Source organism: Leuciscus leuciscus (genome assembly GCF_965113295.1).
Source record: "Leuciscus leuciscus genome assembly, chromosome: 8".
Lineage (NCBI taxonomy): Eukaryota > Metazoa > Chordata > Actinopteri > Cypriniformes > Leuciscidae > Leuciscus > Leuciscus leuciscus.
The window spans coordinates 23,763,810-23,783,273 of record NC_138732.1 but is presented as its reverse complement, the minus strand read 5'-3'; the positions used below and the strand labels follow the sequence as shown (position 1 = coordinate 23,783,273).

Sequence of the window (19,464 nt, the reverse complement as noted above, 5' to 3'; positions counted from 1 at the left end):
CCATTTTAATACAGCATTCATTTTAGATGGCTCTTCACTATGTTTATTTCCAAACTTTACAAAGCAGTCTTCAAATGGTTTTATCGTTCTCTTTGCTGAAGGCCAACCATCTCTAATTTTGCCCTTGATGGAGACTTTGAGATAATTCTGGGGGGGAAAAAAGCAAGATGTTGCTTTTTTTAATTTTTTTTTTATCAGTACTTAATTGGCTTCTCAAGGGCTGAAAAATCTGCTACAGTGAAACAATGCCTTCAAACTAAATGATAAAAAGTTGGGGGTAAAGTTAAGCAGACTAGAGATGGTTTTATGTAATTATTTAACTTCCAACACTGGACTGGTTCACTGCACATATTTTTAATCTTACATTCAAATCAAATGTGAATATTATGCTGTTTATGTAATTCATTGATTTTATTTAAATGATGGAATATTTAATGTTTCCGTAAAAAAATCAACTATACACTGTTAATTCAGAAATCTAATAATCAATAACTTGTTACAATATTTGTTTGTTTTTTTACGTTGGTTTTCAAGCAAATTAAATAGGCGTAGGGTTCACAGACTAGACTTTTATACATTTATTTAATCACATCTCTTCTAACTGTCTGACTTAATTTAGAAATCCCCAAGGGTACAGAATTACATTAAAACTCATCATTCAAAGCACAAAGTGAATGACATTAAACCATGTATATGACCTAACATTAATAATCATCACAGCATTATGCATGACAAATTCAGAGCAACATATAAGGGATCTGAAATGTACAGTAAGTCTTTTTCTTCAAATTGACCATAGTTTTCTGGTTAAAATATAATGTGTTCATATCTAAGAGTAAGATAACGCATTTTAATGAATGCAGGCCTCGCTGTCATTATATCATGTTCAGTAGAACCATGCTGAGATAAAACAAGTTCTGAATCCACAGGTGAACTTTCTTCCTTGATTCATTTTCCCTCCCTACTACAAATGCTTCTGATTTATTTCCACTGAAGCTCATTTCTCTCGGAGTGAGTCTGCAGGGCTGAAGGTAAGAATGTGGGGAGTAGAGAGAAGGTCAGGTTCAGCCCTTAACTGCAGGCGAATGTGTGCTGCTAGCACAGGCACAGAGAGACTGATGGCAGCTCCTCTGGCGCTCTGGCTTGTCATCTGAAGAAATGTGTCACTGCTAAGATCTACCTCCTGGCACAGATCTTATCACAGAGAGGGAAGCTATAGCACCCCCTACATGCTGTACTGTACCATGTGCCCATGACAGCTGTTTTTCTTTTTTTTTTTTTTTCATAGCTTTTGCATATAGGCCTACTCCACTGTTAAAGCAACATTTTCCACTCTTTGTTTTAAACAAACAGCACTAAAAGTAGTTAGATTTATGCTTACCGTATTGACCGTGAATCTTGTTTATGTTCATTTACTGTAAAGAGCAATGGTGTGGTAAATGATAGAGCCTTGCTTACCGGTTATGTCAAAAAAGTGCAGGCTCTTCGAGATCTCTGTTCGGATGATTCCCACCATGTCAGAGACGGGATCTGTCTCCATCACCACATAGTTGAAGGGCGGCTCATCAAAAGCCAGTACCTCAGAGCTGGACTCAGGTTGGGGCAGCCATTGAACATGCAGTCGGGCCTTAGACATTCTTGGAGGGTTGCCTTGGTCTGCTGCTTGTATCTATGATAGTGAAGGAGACAAAAAAAAGTGAAAAAGTGAATTTCCCCCCCCCCTTTTACTGTAATTTATAACTAGATTTACTGGAATATATCATGTAATATTTGTTGGGCAACTAGTTTATGTTTGTAGAATGTTTTACTAGGGTTATACCAAATTAAATTGTACTTACTCAAATAAGTACTAAGTCAAATTCATTAACTACATGTACTTACTATAGAGTTACGATTAGGGTTAGGGTTTAATTTAGGGTTAGTTACTTGTAATTATGCATAGTTTACTGTTATTACTATAATAATTACATGTAGTAACATGTATCTATGTCACTTTAAAATAAAGTGTTACCACAAATTGCTCTGAATTTGCAAAAGTCACTTCTGAATTGAAACAAAATATTGTGAATCACTCTGATTCACTGTCAACCTAAAAGTTCACAGCCCTAGATTGCATCCTTACCGTCAGAATACTGTAGTTGCCCCGAACAAACTTTCCACTAGCTGTCACCACCCCGGTCTCAGGATGGATATCAAACCGATCGTCACTGCGGTCTTCCAGGCTGTACGTGATCATGCCATTGGGCCCCACATCGTCATCACGGGCCACCATCCTGTAGATGTCCTGAGGCTCCTCCGTGCTCTGCTGTTCAGGTAGTTTTATCTGGAAAAGCTTTTCACTGAACTGAGGGCTATTATCATTCTCATCCAAGACTTCGATGACTACGGTGGCAGTGGAGCTTAATGGAGGATCTCCTTCATCTGATACCATGACCTAAACAACGGCAGGTGTGGAAAACATCTTTAATATCATGTGCACAAATCAAAACCACATCTCTGTCAACTGTTAGGCATGGTTATGGATATGACAGTGTAGATATTATTGGTCTTGGTGGAATAGATCTGCTATTGCTGCTGCTGCAGAGCAAGTACTGAGACTTGTCAGTACATACACAACACTCTGCTATGAACAAGTAAGACATACTACTGCTGCACAAATAGCATATCTATACAGGTGGAGCTGGGGAAGATAGAGGGTTTCTTAAAGTGCGCTGCAAATGCTATAAGTATAAGCTTCAAGTATTTGAAGGTTAAGCAGCGAGCTCATTGGCTACTGATACAGCAGGAACCAATCAGCTGTGCCCTAACAGTGTATGACAAAGGAATTAATCAAACACAAAACTGGCTCTTAGGTAAGCTTAATTCAGTTTTACCTAAACATTAAGTAAATACTAAAAACAAAGATATTTAATAATGCACAATACAAAAGTCTAAATATAAATATTATAACTGCAATATTCTGTATTTTAAAATATAGAGAATATAGTGGCAGCATTCATTGCATCCACAGCACCAGCATTCATATCCATTTTACTTTCCCTCAGTGTTGTGAATTTTTTATCGGTCTAAGAATGTTTTCTGAGGGAAGATCTCCAGAGCAAACATTTGTAACCTCCATGGCAGAAAAAGGTTTAGAATGACCACAGAATGTAGTGTAAGAAAAAGTTATTTGTTTATTCAAAGTCACCCCTCAAATTATTAAATATTGTACTGTCTGCCTATATGCATCATGTACTTCATCCAAAATTGAATACTGTTATTTTTTATAGGACAAACTCTGAACAATCTTCATGAATGTCTTTTCCATATTACAACAGTGCCATATCAAATGAATCATGATTCAAATCATTCATGTTTGATTTGTGAACCAGATCAACCAGTTTGTCGAAAGAACTGATTCCTTTTAAAATGGGATGGATCTGGATCACTGATACAACAACGACTCAGTGATTTGGTCACATTGGATCTCAAGTTAACAGCACTTTAGGGGAGATCATTATGAGTGAATCATTTTACAAATACTCAAAGCTTTTGCATGGTTTCAGAAGACTTGAAATAAGTCAATCACATTTAGTGTTTTTTTGTTTTGTTTTGTTTTTTAGCTCAGGGACACAATGAATTGTTATATGGCAAAGACGTACTTGAAGGTTTTTCAAAAAAAAAAAAAACAGAAAAAAAAAAAAGACTAATGCACACACTGGAAATACAACCAGCAACATGTTCTCAGCAATCAGTCAGAGAACGGCTCAGGCCTGAGGTTCGTGACCTAGTAAACAGAAAGGAGCAAGTGAACCAACCTCAATGATATGCTCTGCTTTTTGTTCCCGGTCCAGAGCAGCAAGGGTGCTGATCACACCTAAACAAACATACAGAGGAAGAAACGACATGCTGATCAATGCCACCAGCCTCAGATGGATGGCACACCTGTTCGTTCACCCCAGGCTGCCCATTTTACTCTCCCTTCTTCTCACAGGTTTGTTTTTCAAGCTTTATTTGTTTTGTTCCACAGTTTATATTAGGTCAACCTGTGCAAGCCGTGGGAACAACGGTAATTTTTCACATCCACGTCAATGAGGATTTAGCCATCACCGATATATATTAAAAGACCAATTTTCCAGTTGCCAAGAAACTGACAGAAAATGAGCCACGGCTTAAGAACCAAAGCAGTTGAGAAGTGCAAAAAGCAGTGTTGTGAATTAGTACAAGAGGTTCTCAGACACAACACTCTTTACAACTGAGTGTTATAGGGGCTTGTTTAAGTGTGCTTCATGACTCAACAGCTAAATTCAGGCTAAGGGTGGACAAAATGCACTAGTGACAGTGGTTTACCACCACTGCAATAAACACTTGAGAGTGTCATTTCAGTGGAAGAGGCCTGGCAGGGACCCACAGCATCTATCAACCTGTGCAGCACTCAAAACAAACCCTGCTGGGCTTTTATGACAGCCTGTATTTAGGCAGGTGATCCTGAAAGTGTGGTTTTGGCATTAATGCCCACCTGTGGAAAGTCTGCCCTATCGTGCATGGGACAATGGACAAAAAATGCATGGATTTAAAAATGTCTTTAGTGCTGTTAGCATTCCAAATATTACAAAACAACCCTTTTTGTCTCTATTCTTGTGTCTTAATCTCCCCTAGAGCATTTGATCATGTAAACTCTGTTCCCAACCCACCCAGAAATTATTTGTCTTACTGACATTAGAAATGGTTCATATCTAATAAATTCTATGGTTTTGTGGTGTTAAGCCGTTGAGGCGGTTAGCTTAGTCAGTATTCATTCTAGTGATTAGTCATCTCCAGCTGTCCTGTCCTGACAAAAACTCTAGAGAACTAGTCCCTTTAGCTCTGGGAGAAAGAGGCAAACCCGCACTGAAGTGGTATTTGTTGCTGTCTTGAGATGTAGCTTAGATTATATTACACTTTTATATTCATTTAGCATTCTCCTTTATCCTCCTGCACTATACAGTACTGTCTCTTTTAAGAGTAATGGTTCATACTAACAGAAGTTTTCGCCTCAAACTTCCAGCCAAATCCATTAGCGCTTTAACAATGGAAATGAGCGCTCATCTAAAAAAAAAATTGACTGGTATAAAACATCTACAAGTAAGTATTTCAGTGTGATAGATCCTTCATATAATACAACCCAACCCCCTGTCTTCTTTGTAATCCTTGTCTATTAGCTCAGGGTGCGGCAGATGAAACAACAAAAAGACTAGACTTAGTCAAGACAAGTGCAAGCTTGCAACGCTGGTTAATGCGGTTCTAATTTTCATAGTTACTGTTCAAAGGCTAGATTAAGCTGCTGCAAAAGGGTCAGATGTGTTGTGGTTTGTGATTGTGTGACTCTTTGGGCCTGCTAAACTACTATCCTCACCCTTGACACAAAATGACACACTGATCACAGTATTCACAGTAATTAGAGGTCCTATTCATTGTGCCCTTCACAAGGCATACCACCCTTATGTAAAACGTGTGCCTAGACATGTTTAATCGATCCATCAATGGTTGCATTATCGCATGACATGAATCACCAACGTCAAAACTGATGAACAAGTACTTTCTGACAGGCCATTTGAAGCATAAAGTTTACCTGTTTTTGTGTCTATGGTGAAATATATGCGTTGAGAATCAAGGATCTGGAAAACAAGCTTCCCCTCAGAGGACTTGTCCATGTCTGTGGCAGATACTTTCAGCACAGATTTGTCCTTTGACAAATTCTCTTGTATTGAGCCAAAGTAGACAGGCTGGGACAGCTCAGGGGGATTGTCATTAATATCCAAAACTTCAATGTAGACCTCAGTCCAGGATACCAGTGGTACAGTGCCCAGATCTTTTACATAAACTGTCAGCCAATAGTGTGGCACAGCCTCACGATCCATAAGGCCTGCCGTCCGAATAACACCTGCAAAATTAAATGATCCAGAATCACCAAGCGATTACAACAATATACTGCACTGCAGCATTTAACATACAATGAACATACATAACAAGTAACAAAATTTTTTGAATTAGTTTTCTCATTTTAAATTCTGAAATCACTTCATAAGCCAGTGTGCACAAGTATTGCTAATCTCAACCCAATAATTATGTATTCAAAGAAAAATAGGTGCATGTAATGTAACAGATGTTAAGGCAGAGGCTTTTGAAATTATTAAAATATTTCAACATATGCAGGAGAAAGCCATGTATCACATTGTCTTTACATATGTTTGGTATGCCTACTGACTGATCTGTAAATGTTTGAACATGCAGTATTGACCCAAAATGCTGAAGGCATGTACTGTACAAGAGAAGGTCAGTCATGTCCATGAGGTATTTTCCTATCTAGGTAAATCATGTGAGACAAACTTGAAATATTGTAATCACAAACATACCTGTTTCTTCATCAATCGTGAAGACGCCAAGCCCTGAACCATCATGGATGTAGTATCTGACTACTCCATCTCGTCCTAGGTCGTTATCTACAGCCGTTAGCGTCAAGACTGAAGTTCCTATTTTAGCATCCTCCATAACGGCTGCGTTATGCACAAAAAGAGTGAAGAGAGGCCGGTTCAGGTTTTCGTTGACATCTAACACTTCAACCTCAATGAAACATGAAGACGATAAAGACCGTGGCTTTCCATGGTCTACAGCTCGAACAGTTAGATTATAAGACTGCTGCCTTTCAAAGTCCAGTTCACTCTCCAGAGTCAAGCAGCCTGTGGATGTATCCAGGAAAAACGTCCCTGATTCACTGTTTTTTAAGTTGTAGCTTATGAGACCTCCGCTCTCCAGATCAAAATCAAAGCTTTCAACCCACAACAGCACTGTGCCTGGAGGAACGTCCTCGGGAACTTTGATCCTGTAGATTGTGGGTACAAACTTTGGAGGATTGTCATTGATGTCCTCCAGTACAACCACCAGATCTACAAATGAGAATAGTTGTGTGTCCAGTTTGGCTTGATCTCTGGCTTCAATTGTCAGGTCATATCTACTAAAGGTCTCTCTGTCTAAAGGCCCAGTTACCTTCACCACCCCTGTAACTTCATCAATTTTGAACAAATCGGTAAAGGTTAACAATGAAAATTTAAATGCTCCATTGTCATCCAAGTCAAAATCGACTGCATTGACTTTGAAGATGCTTTTGTCAACCTCTGTGTTTTCTGGGATGTTCACAACATATCTTGGCTGAGAAAATAATGGAGGATTATCATTTGCATCAAGAACATTAACAGCAAGAAACTTCCACGTAGAGATTTGTGGAGATCCCAGGTCATACACAGTTATGTTGAGTATGTAAAACTCTTTTTGCTCTCTGTCCAAAGCACTGATAACCTTGAGGTCTCCTGTGTTCATGTCGATACTAAAACATCCATCCTCATTTCCACTGGAAATTGCATAGACAAGCTTTCCGTTAAAGCCAGAGTCATTATCAGTGGCATTAAACTGCAACACAGATCTATTGAGAGCAAAGTCTTCCCTGATGTCAAACGAGCTCGGTGTGCCCATGATAAACTTTGGAGAGTGCTGGTTAATTATATGAACATCTGAGATAGACTCGTCTTCTTTGACCGTGAGAGATGGCTTAAATGACTCAATAAGCTTCTCTGTCAACTGCCTAGTAATTCCGGTCTCCTCGCAATATGTGGTGGCACCTTCACCCTTGTCTGTGATATGTATGGTCACGGTGTTGGGATCGGCACTATATTTGCCATCTGTTGCTGTTATTTTAAGTATATATAAATTAATATCTGTGTCTTCATAATTTGAGGGAATTGCCCTAGAAAGTTTAATGGTGCCAGAAACAGGGTCAATTGCAAACAGTCCATCGTCATTCCCAGATTCTATCCTGTATTTGATCTGCTGCAGCTCATCCAGATCGAGTGCTGACATCTCTGTAATACTCTGCCCTACAGCAAAGTGTCGGGGGATGGAGGCATTGCACGCCACCCGCTCAAACACTGGAGCGTTGTCGTTGATGTTGGTCATGGTGATGGTTGCAGAGCATTCGCTCACTCTGTTAAAAGGGCTGCCGCTATCAGAGGCCCATATTCTCAAGTGGTACCATCTCTTCATGAGCTCATAATCGAACTCCTGAGAGGTCGAAATCACACCAGTCAGTGGGTCTATACTGAAAGGAACGGGACCTGTGTTTGCTATAGCGTAGGTCACAAAACCATTGTTATCTTTGTCCACATCAATAGCAGAGACAGCTAAGATGCTTGTTCCGATTGGTACATTTTCAGGTAGAGAAGCCTGGTATGAAGGCAATGTGAACCTAGGGGCATTATCGTTTTCATCAATTATATCCACAACGATACGGGTAACCGCTTCTCCATCATTTGCTGTAACATCAAACTCATAATGAGAGTGCTTTTCAAAATCAAGTGACTGCGAAGTTACAATTACACCAGTTTTGGCACTGATTTTGAATTTATAGCTGTCTGGGTTTTCTTTGATGCTGAAGGTTGTATTTTTGAAACTCAAACCTACAGATACTCTAACTACATGACTTTTCGGTGGGGAAAATTCACTGAGGGTGACATAGTAGAGTTCTTGTTCAAATGTCAAGGGTTTAACATGAGTAGGAGGAGGGAAATGCACAGTTTGTATTGGTGTTTGCAATACAACACTTCGGTTACTTCTGTCTTTGGCCTGCAGGGAGATGTTTAGTCCTAATGGGTTTTGTGACCAGTCAATCCATTTTGTTGAGACAAGCTGAAAGCCACCATCATGCAAAGTTGATGGAATAATCTGAAAGCACTTTAGTGGATCCCCTTCAACTATACTTAAAGACGCCACTTTCTCTTTCTCCTTGGGTTCCATCTTGATGTTCACACTTATTATGTCGTCATCCGTTTGCGGACTAACTGCACTAGTGGGTGCAATGAGGGTAAAGTTTTCTGTCACCTTTTGTATGGTCACAACAACCGTTGCTACATTTCCAAACTTCTGCACACCAGAAATTTTCTTTGTCCTGTCCTCTGCCAGCACTGTAAGTTCATACCGGTCTCTCTGACTGGCGTCAAGTCTCTTGACAAGTGTAACGGTCCCCGTGAAAGGATCAACGGCAAATGGGTGTGATCTAGTGGTGAATGAGTAATAAAAGTCTGCATTGCTGCCAATATCAGCATCTGTTGCAGTCACTCTCACCAGGCTTGACTTGATCGGTGTGTCCTCTTTGATTAGCACATGATAAGAGGCAGGGTAAAAGAGTGGTTTCAGATCATTTGTGTCAAGCACCTGGATCAATACCTTTGTTCTAGCTCGGTTCTCATAGGTACTTTCTGTAGCCTCAACGGTGAGAGTGTAAACGTCTCGCACCTCTCTGTTCAGCACAGCTGAGTTACTGCTTCTGGTTTTGATTCTCAGAAAGCAGAAATCTCCAACGGTTTCCTCCTCGGCTTTGAAAAGGCCATCATCATCACCAGAGACAACCTTGTACTTGATGTCCCAGAAGGTATCAGATAGTATGATGCCCATTCGGACCGGGCTCTCCACATAGGTCCTGGGGGCAGAGTTCTCATAAATGCTCGCATTATACAAATGATTGGTGAACCTCAGCAGAGTGTTGTCTTTAACCAGGCTCCCCTGACATCTGGTTAACATTCCTAGGACTGCTATGACAGTGAGAATTATGGCCGTGTCTGTGAAAGCCATTCTCACCGTCTCAACATGGACCCGCAGACCTGAAGAGAAGGCAAAACAATTTACACATTTTTTCTGACAAGTAGACCATGCTGTGTCAATATATGCTCTTACAATGAGCTGATATGACAAAGTAATATTGCAATGACCATTATATAAACACATACTATAACCTGAAAGCACAAAACAGGCACACATACACACACCCGCTCATCTCATTGTCCATTCACCTAGTAAAAAACCATAGTCAGCAATTTTTTTTCTCCTGTTTTGACATGTCTTGACAAGCTACATTACATTGTTTAACCGTGAGAAGAGCACTAGAACTCTTTAAACTAGGTGATACATTTTCACATGGTAGGCCAGTCTTTTTTAACCAAGTCAACTATAATATGCATATGGAAATGGGACATGTAAGCTATGAAGTACACTGGAACGCTATTGAAAGCAGGCACTAAAATAATATATTTGGGGGGCATCTGACACTGATCTCCCCCTCCTTACCCTCTCATTCAACTAAATATTAATCATACCCCCCAGCCCAGTTTAAAAAATAAATTCTTCACCTTTACAATATATTCTTTATTAAAAACTAAAAGCAAAGTTAATTTGTTGCCATGATTATTTTAGTTTAGTTTTGGAGTCATTTCAACTTCAGTTTAGTTTTTAGTATTTTTGTTTATTTTCAGCTTTTTACAGTTAAATTAGATTTTACTTTTATTTCAAATAACACAAATATTTTCATTTAGTTAAATAATCACACTGATTTAAAGTATACTTTCAGAGGGGCCAAATATTCTTTCACTACTAACTCCCCAAAATGTCCCTGATTTAACTACAACTGCACTTGTGTTTGGCAACAAATTTTTTTTAAAAAGGAAACTGTAAAGAAGTTTGTAAAAAATAAAATAAAAAAAAAAGGCAAGTAGAGCTTATTTAAAGTATTACTCTCTCTGCCAGTCTGCATGACAATTATGTAAATGTATGAAAACAGTTTTAACTGCCATAAATCTCTCAATATGGGGGTGGGGGGGGAGGATATGGAGCAATATTTCCTGGAATGCACTGTGAGGTAGAGGCAGTAACAAATAATAATCTGTGCCATACTGGTTAAACCTAAAACTGATAAGGAAACCTAGTGTCTCTGCGTGGGTACGTTTCAGGAACAATACATTTAACTCTTTTGAAATCTCCTAAAAATTTAAGTTGTGAAATCCCTCAGGCTGAGTCTGTTAGCAGTAGGATGTGCCGTGTTCTGCCCTCCAGCCTACACTCTCACAGCTACCTGCCGCCACACGCTCAGACGGGCAGCACACACTCGGATCATATTTCACTATCAGTCCTCACTTTGCCAGTTTTTTTAGATGTAATGACATTTAAGGATACTCTGAACAGTTTAACATGCTATCACTCTTGTATTATTTCTGTGTAGTAACAAGTCAGATTTAAGTGTAAGTGTGCATAACCTATGTTTAAAACGTACTACTGTAAACCCCTAGTAAGCCAACAAACTGCACTCTTCATCTATTGTGCATACTGCAATTTTTCACTTTCTTTAAAAAAAAACTCTACAGGATTTACTTTCACCTGCACATGTTTAATGCTTTGTGGTGCATGGGTTACTAAAGGATTACATTGGCTCTTGCTGTAGGTTTATTGTTTGCAAAAGTTGTGGCCAGAGCCAAGCATCAACATGCCCATGGATGCGTAATTTTAAACAGAGCTGCTATTTCAACTGCGCTGAAGCATTACGGATGACGTTGAATATAACGTCTTCACAAAATATTTTTGAACAAGAACTGCCTGCTAATAAGATTATGAAATGCAGTTGTTTAAAGTGAAGCATTCAGTGCATACCTGTATATTTTCTACTGTATAGGACATTAAATATTAAATTATAACATCATGCACAACATTTTGTGTGTCAGTAGATCTCATCTATGTAAATGGACATGAGGACCTCACATAAATTCCCTCCATTGTCCACACCTAGTGCCACAGGGAGGCTATTATCTAAATTACTGGAGGGGCTTCAGAGAATGGATAGTTTAGACAAATGGCTTAATCCTAGTTTACTTGGCCCTGGACACTTACAGTGTTAGTTCACCCAAAAATACAAATTCTGTCATCATTTATTCACCCTCATGTCTTTCAAAACCCGTAATATCTTGGGAACATGCACAAATGAAAATATAATTTTTTTTAAATCAGAGAGATTTCTGTCCCTCCATTGACAGTCCACACAACTACCACTTTGACGCTTCAAGAAGTTCATCAAGATCACTTTATACAATGAACATATTTAATTTAGGCTTTTATTCACATATAAACATTCGTCAACTCACACATCAGTTGTGGTAAATGGAAGCTCAAGCATGTTCGCTTGATGTGCGAGACCCAGTGAGGTTCATTCTCATGTTTCTCATGTTACGCAGCACGTTTGAGCTTCTGCAAGAACCAATGAGGTTCATTCTCGTGTTACGCAGCACGTTTGAGCTTCTGCAAGAACCAATGAGGTTCATTCTCGTGTTAAGTAGCACGTTTGAGCTTCAGTAAGAACCAATGAGGTTCATTCTCGTGTGTTATGGAGCACAATAGCTTCAGCAAGAACCAATAATGTTCATTCTCATGTTACACAGCAATTTTGAGCATCTGTAAGAACCAATTAGGTTAATTTTCATGTTACGCAGCACGTTTGAGCTTCAGCAAGAACCAATGAGGTTCATTCTTGTGCATTAAAGCAAGTGCGGTTGAGCTTCTGTTTATGTTCGCTGATCAGTGTTTATATGTGAATAAAAGCCTAAATTCAATCTGTTCATCATATAAAGTGATCGAGTCTCTTCAGTAAATTTGGACTAAATCGCTCAATTCATTATGGATTAGTTTTACGATCTTTTTATGAACTTTTTGAAGTGTAGTTTGAAGTGGTAGTTGCATAGCTGTCTATGGAGGAACAGAAAGCTCTCAGATTTCATCAAAAAGATCTTAATTTGTGTCTGAAGATGAATGAAAGTCTTACAGGTTTGGAACGACATGAGGGTGAGTAAATGATGACAGAATTTTCATTTAAACTAAACTAAACCTTTAAGGTGACCACCTTCTTGTGATCGTCAAGATGTCCACCTTCATGCATCACCAGCTTCTTATATATATATATATATATTTATATATATATATATATATATATATATATATATATATATATATATATATATATATTTTATTTATTTTTTTCTTCTTTTATATATAATCTGTAATGACCACACCGTGTTACAAGCCCTTGATGGATGAGATGGGAAATTACTAGGTATTTAGAAAGAAAAATAATTTAATTTTGAATGAGATTACATATAGGCCCCAGCAATAAAGTGTTCGGAAGAGAGGTCATGTTGTAATTGACAAGTCAAAGATTTGAATTAATAATAATAATTTATATTATTAATATTATAGTTATCAGAATATTGGTTCGTGTCAACTAAAAAACTGCCAATTGTCTTACTATTGTCATTAAAAACATACAGAGACCTGTGAAGTACACATGCACAGTCTTCTTCACATTAGTAATTAGTAGCACCAGCTTTCTTGATACCAGGAACTATAACAAATATTTATATCTGTATTTAGAAATAGAAAAAATAGAGTAACAAGTAGTTACATCTGCAGCACTGTAACACTTCTAACAGCTTGACTGTAGCCCAAAGAAATGCTTACCACAGCAAAATAACAAGATGTATAAAATCCCACAAAGCATCATTAACACACTTTTGGATATTCACATATGTAGATTGTGTGCTAAAATCAACTGACAGAAATGAGGCAAAGAAGTTTAGCAAACTGTCTCCGCATGTCTGACATCTCAGAAACTCACCTGAGGTCCTCGACTGCCGCTATACATAAAACTTTTCCCAAAGTCCTCACACCTTTGTATTCCAATGCGGAAATAAAACGAATCGCTTTTCATCCATAATGAACACTAAGACTCTGCCAGAAAAGCTAGTGTTGACGGTTCCAGCTAATTTACTGTTCATGAGAGTAGTTGAGACACCTTACTCCCTGAGGAATCAGGTTGATCTTCTCCTCCCCAATCCTGATGACATTGTCCCTCCCTCTAAAAACCCTCCCCCTCTCCCTAAACTCAGCCCAACACCCGTCAACCATCAGCCGGGCACACAGATTGGGGGCGTTTTTACCCTCCCTCCCTCTCTCTCTCTCTCTCTCTCTCTCTCTCTCTGTATATCAGTCTGTTTGTTTTAGGTTTTGGGTGAGGTAGAGCTCTAAATTTTACACAAAGTTAAAATAGTCCTGTTCAAAAGTAAATACACACCTTACAGGTTTCATATTGCTCTAATAGCATGCAACTCTGCTTTGTGGTAGATAAAGTCACCTCAGTGCTTTTGAAAATTGTGAACAAAATATCGAAACAGAAAATTAGTGTCTGATTAACTCACGAAAGCAAAACATTAAAGCGTTTCAACAGATACCAGAAGGTAATTATCTATTATCAGTGCTAGCGCTACTGCTAACAGCCTAAAGCGCATAGTCTTTGTTTGACTGTTATGTAAACAGAGATCACGTTCACACTATAGTGTAATGCATATCATGTTGAGACACAAGGTGATCAGCATTTCTTTAGCAGTTTCCCTATTAAAAGTTCTCCACAGTCACCTTATGATAAAGACACAAAATGGCTTCAGAACTGTACATTGAGGTACGTCCAGATACCCACCAGTGATGATGTAAACAGACCCCACACTTGGTGCCAAGACCTGCCATGGAGTGAGAGAGGATGAGCACATGGAGCAAGCATGGCCCACAAATAAGACTCAACAGACGGTGGGCACCGGGCCACTGGCAGCAGGTGGACTTTGACGAAGTGCACTTTGAGGATGAAGTGAAAAATGTGCAACCCTAAGGGCATTAATGAAAGATGCCACATGCGTCTCTATTTCACAATGCAGCTTATTTGGACAGTTTTATGAGTGGATTACGACCATGTTTATATCAGTATTTTGTAACATCCTTTCCTTCCAGATCTTGCGCACTGAGATGATTTCAAACCATATCTTGATAATGGATCAATCATCACTTACAAAAATGCAAGGAAGGAAATCAAACCACTTAATCCTAGGATTCACAAACTAAAAGATATGAAGCATTACTTGGCACGGCCTCAGAGTGAAGTGTTTCCTATCAGTCAGCAATATAAGCAGTCTCATCTGTGTTTGACAGGCATGGCTCGAGTGAAAACTCTGTTTTATCTGCGTCCTCTCTTTCTTTCCTCTTAGATAATGTGTTGACCTTCCTCATTGTGAGCTTCTTTGATTCTTTATGTCTTCATTTGCCTTGGATTTGCATTAACCGTCAGAGGGTTGTGAGACAGTGAAACAGTGCTCTTGTGTTCACTGTAACTTCCCGTCTAAAACTCTGAGAACTTTAATTAAGTTGTTGTACTCATTCAAGCTGTGAATATTTAAATTAAGTCACTGCCAGTCTTTCCAGACTTGGTGTGTAAATGAGCAGCATTTAAAAAACCAAAAATAAATAAATAAAATGCTGATTCAGGAGTTATGCTGAACAGCCCCCAAGGTAAAGTGCAAATGAATGGCTATCGGCAGACACAAAATAATTCTTAGTGAATTTCTCCATGATATACATTCACCTAAAGGATTATTAGGAACACCATACTAATACTGTGTTTGACCCCCTTTCGCCTTCAGAACTGCCTTAATTCTACGTGGCATTGATTCAACAAGGTGCTGAAAGCATTCTTTAGAAATGTTGGCCCATATTGATAGGATAGCATCTTGCAGTTGATGGAGATTTGTGAGATGCACATCCAGGGCACGAAGCTCCCGTTCCACCACATCCCAAAGATGCTCTATTGGGTTGAGATCTGGTGACTGTGGGGGCCATTTTAGTAAAGTGAACTCATTGTCATGTTCAAGAAACCAATTTGAAATGATTCGAGCTTTGTGACATGGTGCATTATCCTGCTGGAAGTAGCCATCAGAGAATGGGTACATGGTGGTCATAAAGGGATGGACATGGTCAGAAACAATGCTCAGGTAGGCCGTGGCATTTAAACGATGCCCGATTGGCACTAAGGGGCCTAAAGTGTGCCAATAAAACATCCCCCACACCATTACACCACCACCACCAGCCTGCGCAGTGGTAACAAGGCATGATGGATCCATGTTCTCATTCTGTTTACGCCAAATTCTGACTCTACCATCTGAATGTTTCAACACAAATCGAGACTCATCAGACCAGGCAACATTTTTCCAGTCTTCAACTGTCCAATTTTGGTGAGCTCGTGCAAATTGTAGACTCTTTTTCCTATTTGTAGTGGAGATGAGTGGTACCCGGTCGGGTCTTCTTCTGTTGTTGCCCATCCGCCTCAAGGTTGTGCGTGTTGTGGCTTCACAAATGCTTTGCTGCATACCTCGGTTGTAACGAGTGGTTATTTCAGTCAAAGTTGCTCTTCTATCAGCTTGAATCAGTCGGCCCATTCTCCTCTGACCTCTAGCATCAACAAGGCATTTTCGCCCACAGGACTGCCGCATACTGGATGTTTTTCCCTTTTCACACCATTCTTTGTAAACCCTAGAAATGGTTGTGCGTGAAAATCCCAGTAACTGAGCAGATTGTGAAATACTCAGACCGGCCCGTCTGGCACCAACAACCATGCCACGCTCAAAATTGCTTAAATCACCTTTCTTTCCCATTCTGACATTCAGTTTGGAGTTCAGGAGATTGTCTTGACCAGGACCACACCCCTAAATGCATTGAAGCAACTGCCATGTGATTGGTTGATTAGATAATTGCATTAATGAGAAATTGAACAGGTGTTCCTAATAATCCTTTAGGTGAGTGTATTATTTGTATATATTTATGCTGTGGTAATCTTATTTTATTTTAAATTATTAAAATTATAAAATAATTGAAAGTACTTTGAACCAAACTGATTTGAGTTTGAATTTTATATTAACAAATTGAAGTTTAACACAGAATTTTGATGCACATCATCAACTAATACTGTTAAGAATGTTTATGCACATATAGTTACATAATGAGAATAGCACCCAGTTGTTACTTCCTGGAAAGGCAAATCATAAAACAAACAGCAATAACAATAATAAAAATAAGACAAATTCTAACAAGGAAATTTTTTTTTAATAAAATAAAAAGATAAATCTATTTATGTATCTTTTATTTTATTTGAAAACAAATGGACAAAAATAAGATTTATTTGATTATTTTACTTGCTATCTTGAAGTTAAAACCTTTTAGGTTTTCTATTATGATATACACTGATTATATATACAAATATATATATATATACTGGGTATGCCGAAGCAATATTCTGGTCTGTTTTGGTATTTATTTTACTGAGCTATTCATTTTTATGCTATGCACAATATTTTAGTCTGTATAGTAATTTTAGTTCATTATTCTTAGGACTATGTGTCCTTTAAACATTTATTTTAAAACACTCACTGTATAGCTTTGTATAGATGAAGCAGAAAATATAACAATTCAAGACTGAAGGGAACAACTTGCACATAACTCTTTTTCTTCAAGGCTACTTGTCATTTTAAGTTGTTAAAATAATGAAGTAATTGAATTAAAGTTCAAAACATTCATGCAAACTATTGACTTCATTGTGTATATACACGACCTAGCAAACAAATGTCCAGGAATAAGCTACAGATACTCACCTTTGCAGGGTTCTGAGTAATATCAAACATGACTAATGTGGAGAGGAAGTACTATAAACCACTGTTCACATTTACTGGCTTTCAGACAGACCTAGTCATTTGTCTGTCAAAGTAATGACTGAAATACACAGCTGCCTGCACCTTGTAAACAGTATTCTGCCCTCACTGGCCACATGGCTGTCAGGAGACTCTTCAGCGATGTTGACACAGTGCTGATGACTGCTGGGAAAGTGCAGATATCAAACTGGTTGAGATCAACTAGTGGTTAGTCTGTGAAGAATCTTTATGCAACTCTTTTCCATACAGCAACAGTGATCAAAAAGGCTCTAAAATGGACAAATTAATGTAGTCTATATAGCTGTTTCCATCCATTTCTGGGATATCACGATAAAAAATGCTGTACTGAAATGCTAAGATGTGCATCAAAGTTCGAAAGACAGGCATAAAAAACGTATTCGCTTAGTTGAGGCGGATCATTTCTTCATCCTGTAAGAAGACATTTGCATAAACTACTATAGAAACACATTTACTGGATAAATCCCTCAATGCTCGACAGAGGATGTGATTGGATAACTGGACTAACCAGCAGAACAATTTTATTGCATTGCATCTTAAATGTTGATTTGGTCATTCTGAAATGCCTGAGACAAAGTTTGTTATCACAATGTGTGGGTATAATCCCCTCCTAGAACTATCTCATTCCTGATTACATTCCCAAACACCAGGCATCTGCATCCGAACGCAAGATAAGAAGACAGTTATTGCATTTCGTCTGCACGCTCTGAGGAGCAAGTCATTTATGATGTATGAAAAAAGAGCTTTCCCGATTGCAGCATCCATTTTTATTACAGATATTGTGTGCCAATTTCCCAGGAAGAGACAGTTTTGTTCTCTTGAACACATTAGGTAGAAACAGTGCTTCATTCGCAAATGTTTTCTGGGATATTACAATTTTGCCCACAATTTAAATTCACAACTTTGGATGGAAACATAGCTACTCGCGTGTTATATTCTAAGTCTTGTGAAGCCGTACGAAAACTGACTCAAACTCTAATGACAGAACTGTTCTTCTATTTTTAGATTTTTAACCCTCTTTTTATTGTTACAATGTCGGTAGTATATGCAAATGAATAAGGTTCACTAGTTCTCCATGTTACCTGGGCCGAGAAATTCGTGTTTATATGTCAGCAAATGTCCACCGGATGACGCAAAATGACGCAAGAGTTTTGACAGCTCCAGGGCTTTTCTGAAAACGTAATCGGTTACTAACGTAACCTCGGTTCTCTCTAGAAGAGGGAACGAGTATTGCGTAAGTTAGCTTACGCTACGGGTAAAGTCATCTTTTCTCGAGATATGAAGCCAAAAAATTATCCTTAATTTTTATTCATTGTCAACGCAGTGCAGCAGCTAGCAGACCTAGAGCAGGCTATCTAGCGCGCTCATTGGCTGCTCCGCGGCAACTGCAGCAGCCTACCAGTGAGCCTGGCCTGGACGCTGGGCCAGGCTTGGGCCAGCGCATGCTCGCTCTTCGAGAAGAATAACGGGCAGTGGGCGTTGTCGTCTGACGCAAATAGGTCGACTTTCGCTCTGCCGTCTGGTGGTGCAGAGACCATTCCCCGGGGGGAACGTTGTCTCTGGACAGTCTGTCTGGGCCGTCGTTCAGGTGACCGGGCACATGCGCGGCTCTCAGCGAGCGCAGTGAGCCCTGAGCCCAAACGAGGAGGCGTTCCGCCAGTGCGCAGAGGATTTTGGATCTGATACCGCCCTGACGGTTCACGTAGGACACCACTGACATGTTGTCTGTGCGAACTAGTACATGGTGTCCTCGCAGGTATGGGAGAAAATGTTTCAGTGCATTCTCGACCGCTAGCATCTCCCGACAGTTTATGTGAAGGCATTTCTCCCGGTCTGACCAGAGGCCATAGACCGGTCTGCCCTCGAGAAGCGCCCCCCAACCTAGGTTGGAGGCGTCTGTCGAGATCGTTTTCCGGTGCGAGATAACTCCCATTGTAACTCCCCGTTGGTACCATCCGGCCGCCAGCCAGGGCTGCAGAGCTGAGATGCAGCCCTGATTCACACTGACTCACGAGCCGCCGGCAATCCACGCACTGCGGGGCGC

At 39.4% G+C, this 19,464-nt stretch overlaps 1 protein-coding gene across 1 annotated transcript in view; it reads right to left on the bottom strand.

Annotated features, from left to right (window-relative positions):
- The window catches only part of fat2 (FAT atypical cadherin 2), a 48,194-nt gene extending 34,490 nt beyond the window's left edge, over positions 1-13,704 (bottom strand). Inside the window, exons 1-6 of the mRNA XM_082177231.1 lie at positions 13,496-13,704; positions 6,375-9,668; positions 5,591-5,902; positions 3,798-3,856; positions 2,123-2,434; positions 1,459-1,669 (exon numbers count right to left, since the gene is read on the bottom strand). Coding sequence (XP_082033357.1) covers positions 1,459-1,669; positions 2,123-2,434; positions 3,798-3,856; positions 5,591-5,902; positions 6,375-9,639 — 4,159 coding nt within the window. The 5' untranslated portion in view covers positions 9,640-9,668; positions 13,496-13,704. The remainder of the gene's footprint in view (positions 1-1,458; positions 1,670-2,122; positions 2,435-3,797; positions 3,857-5,590; positions 5,903-6,374; positions 9,669-13,495) is intronic.
- Positions 13,705-19,464: the final 5,760 nt, after the last annotated feature.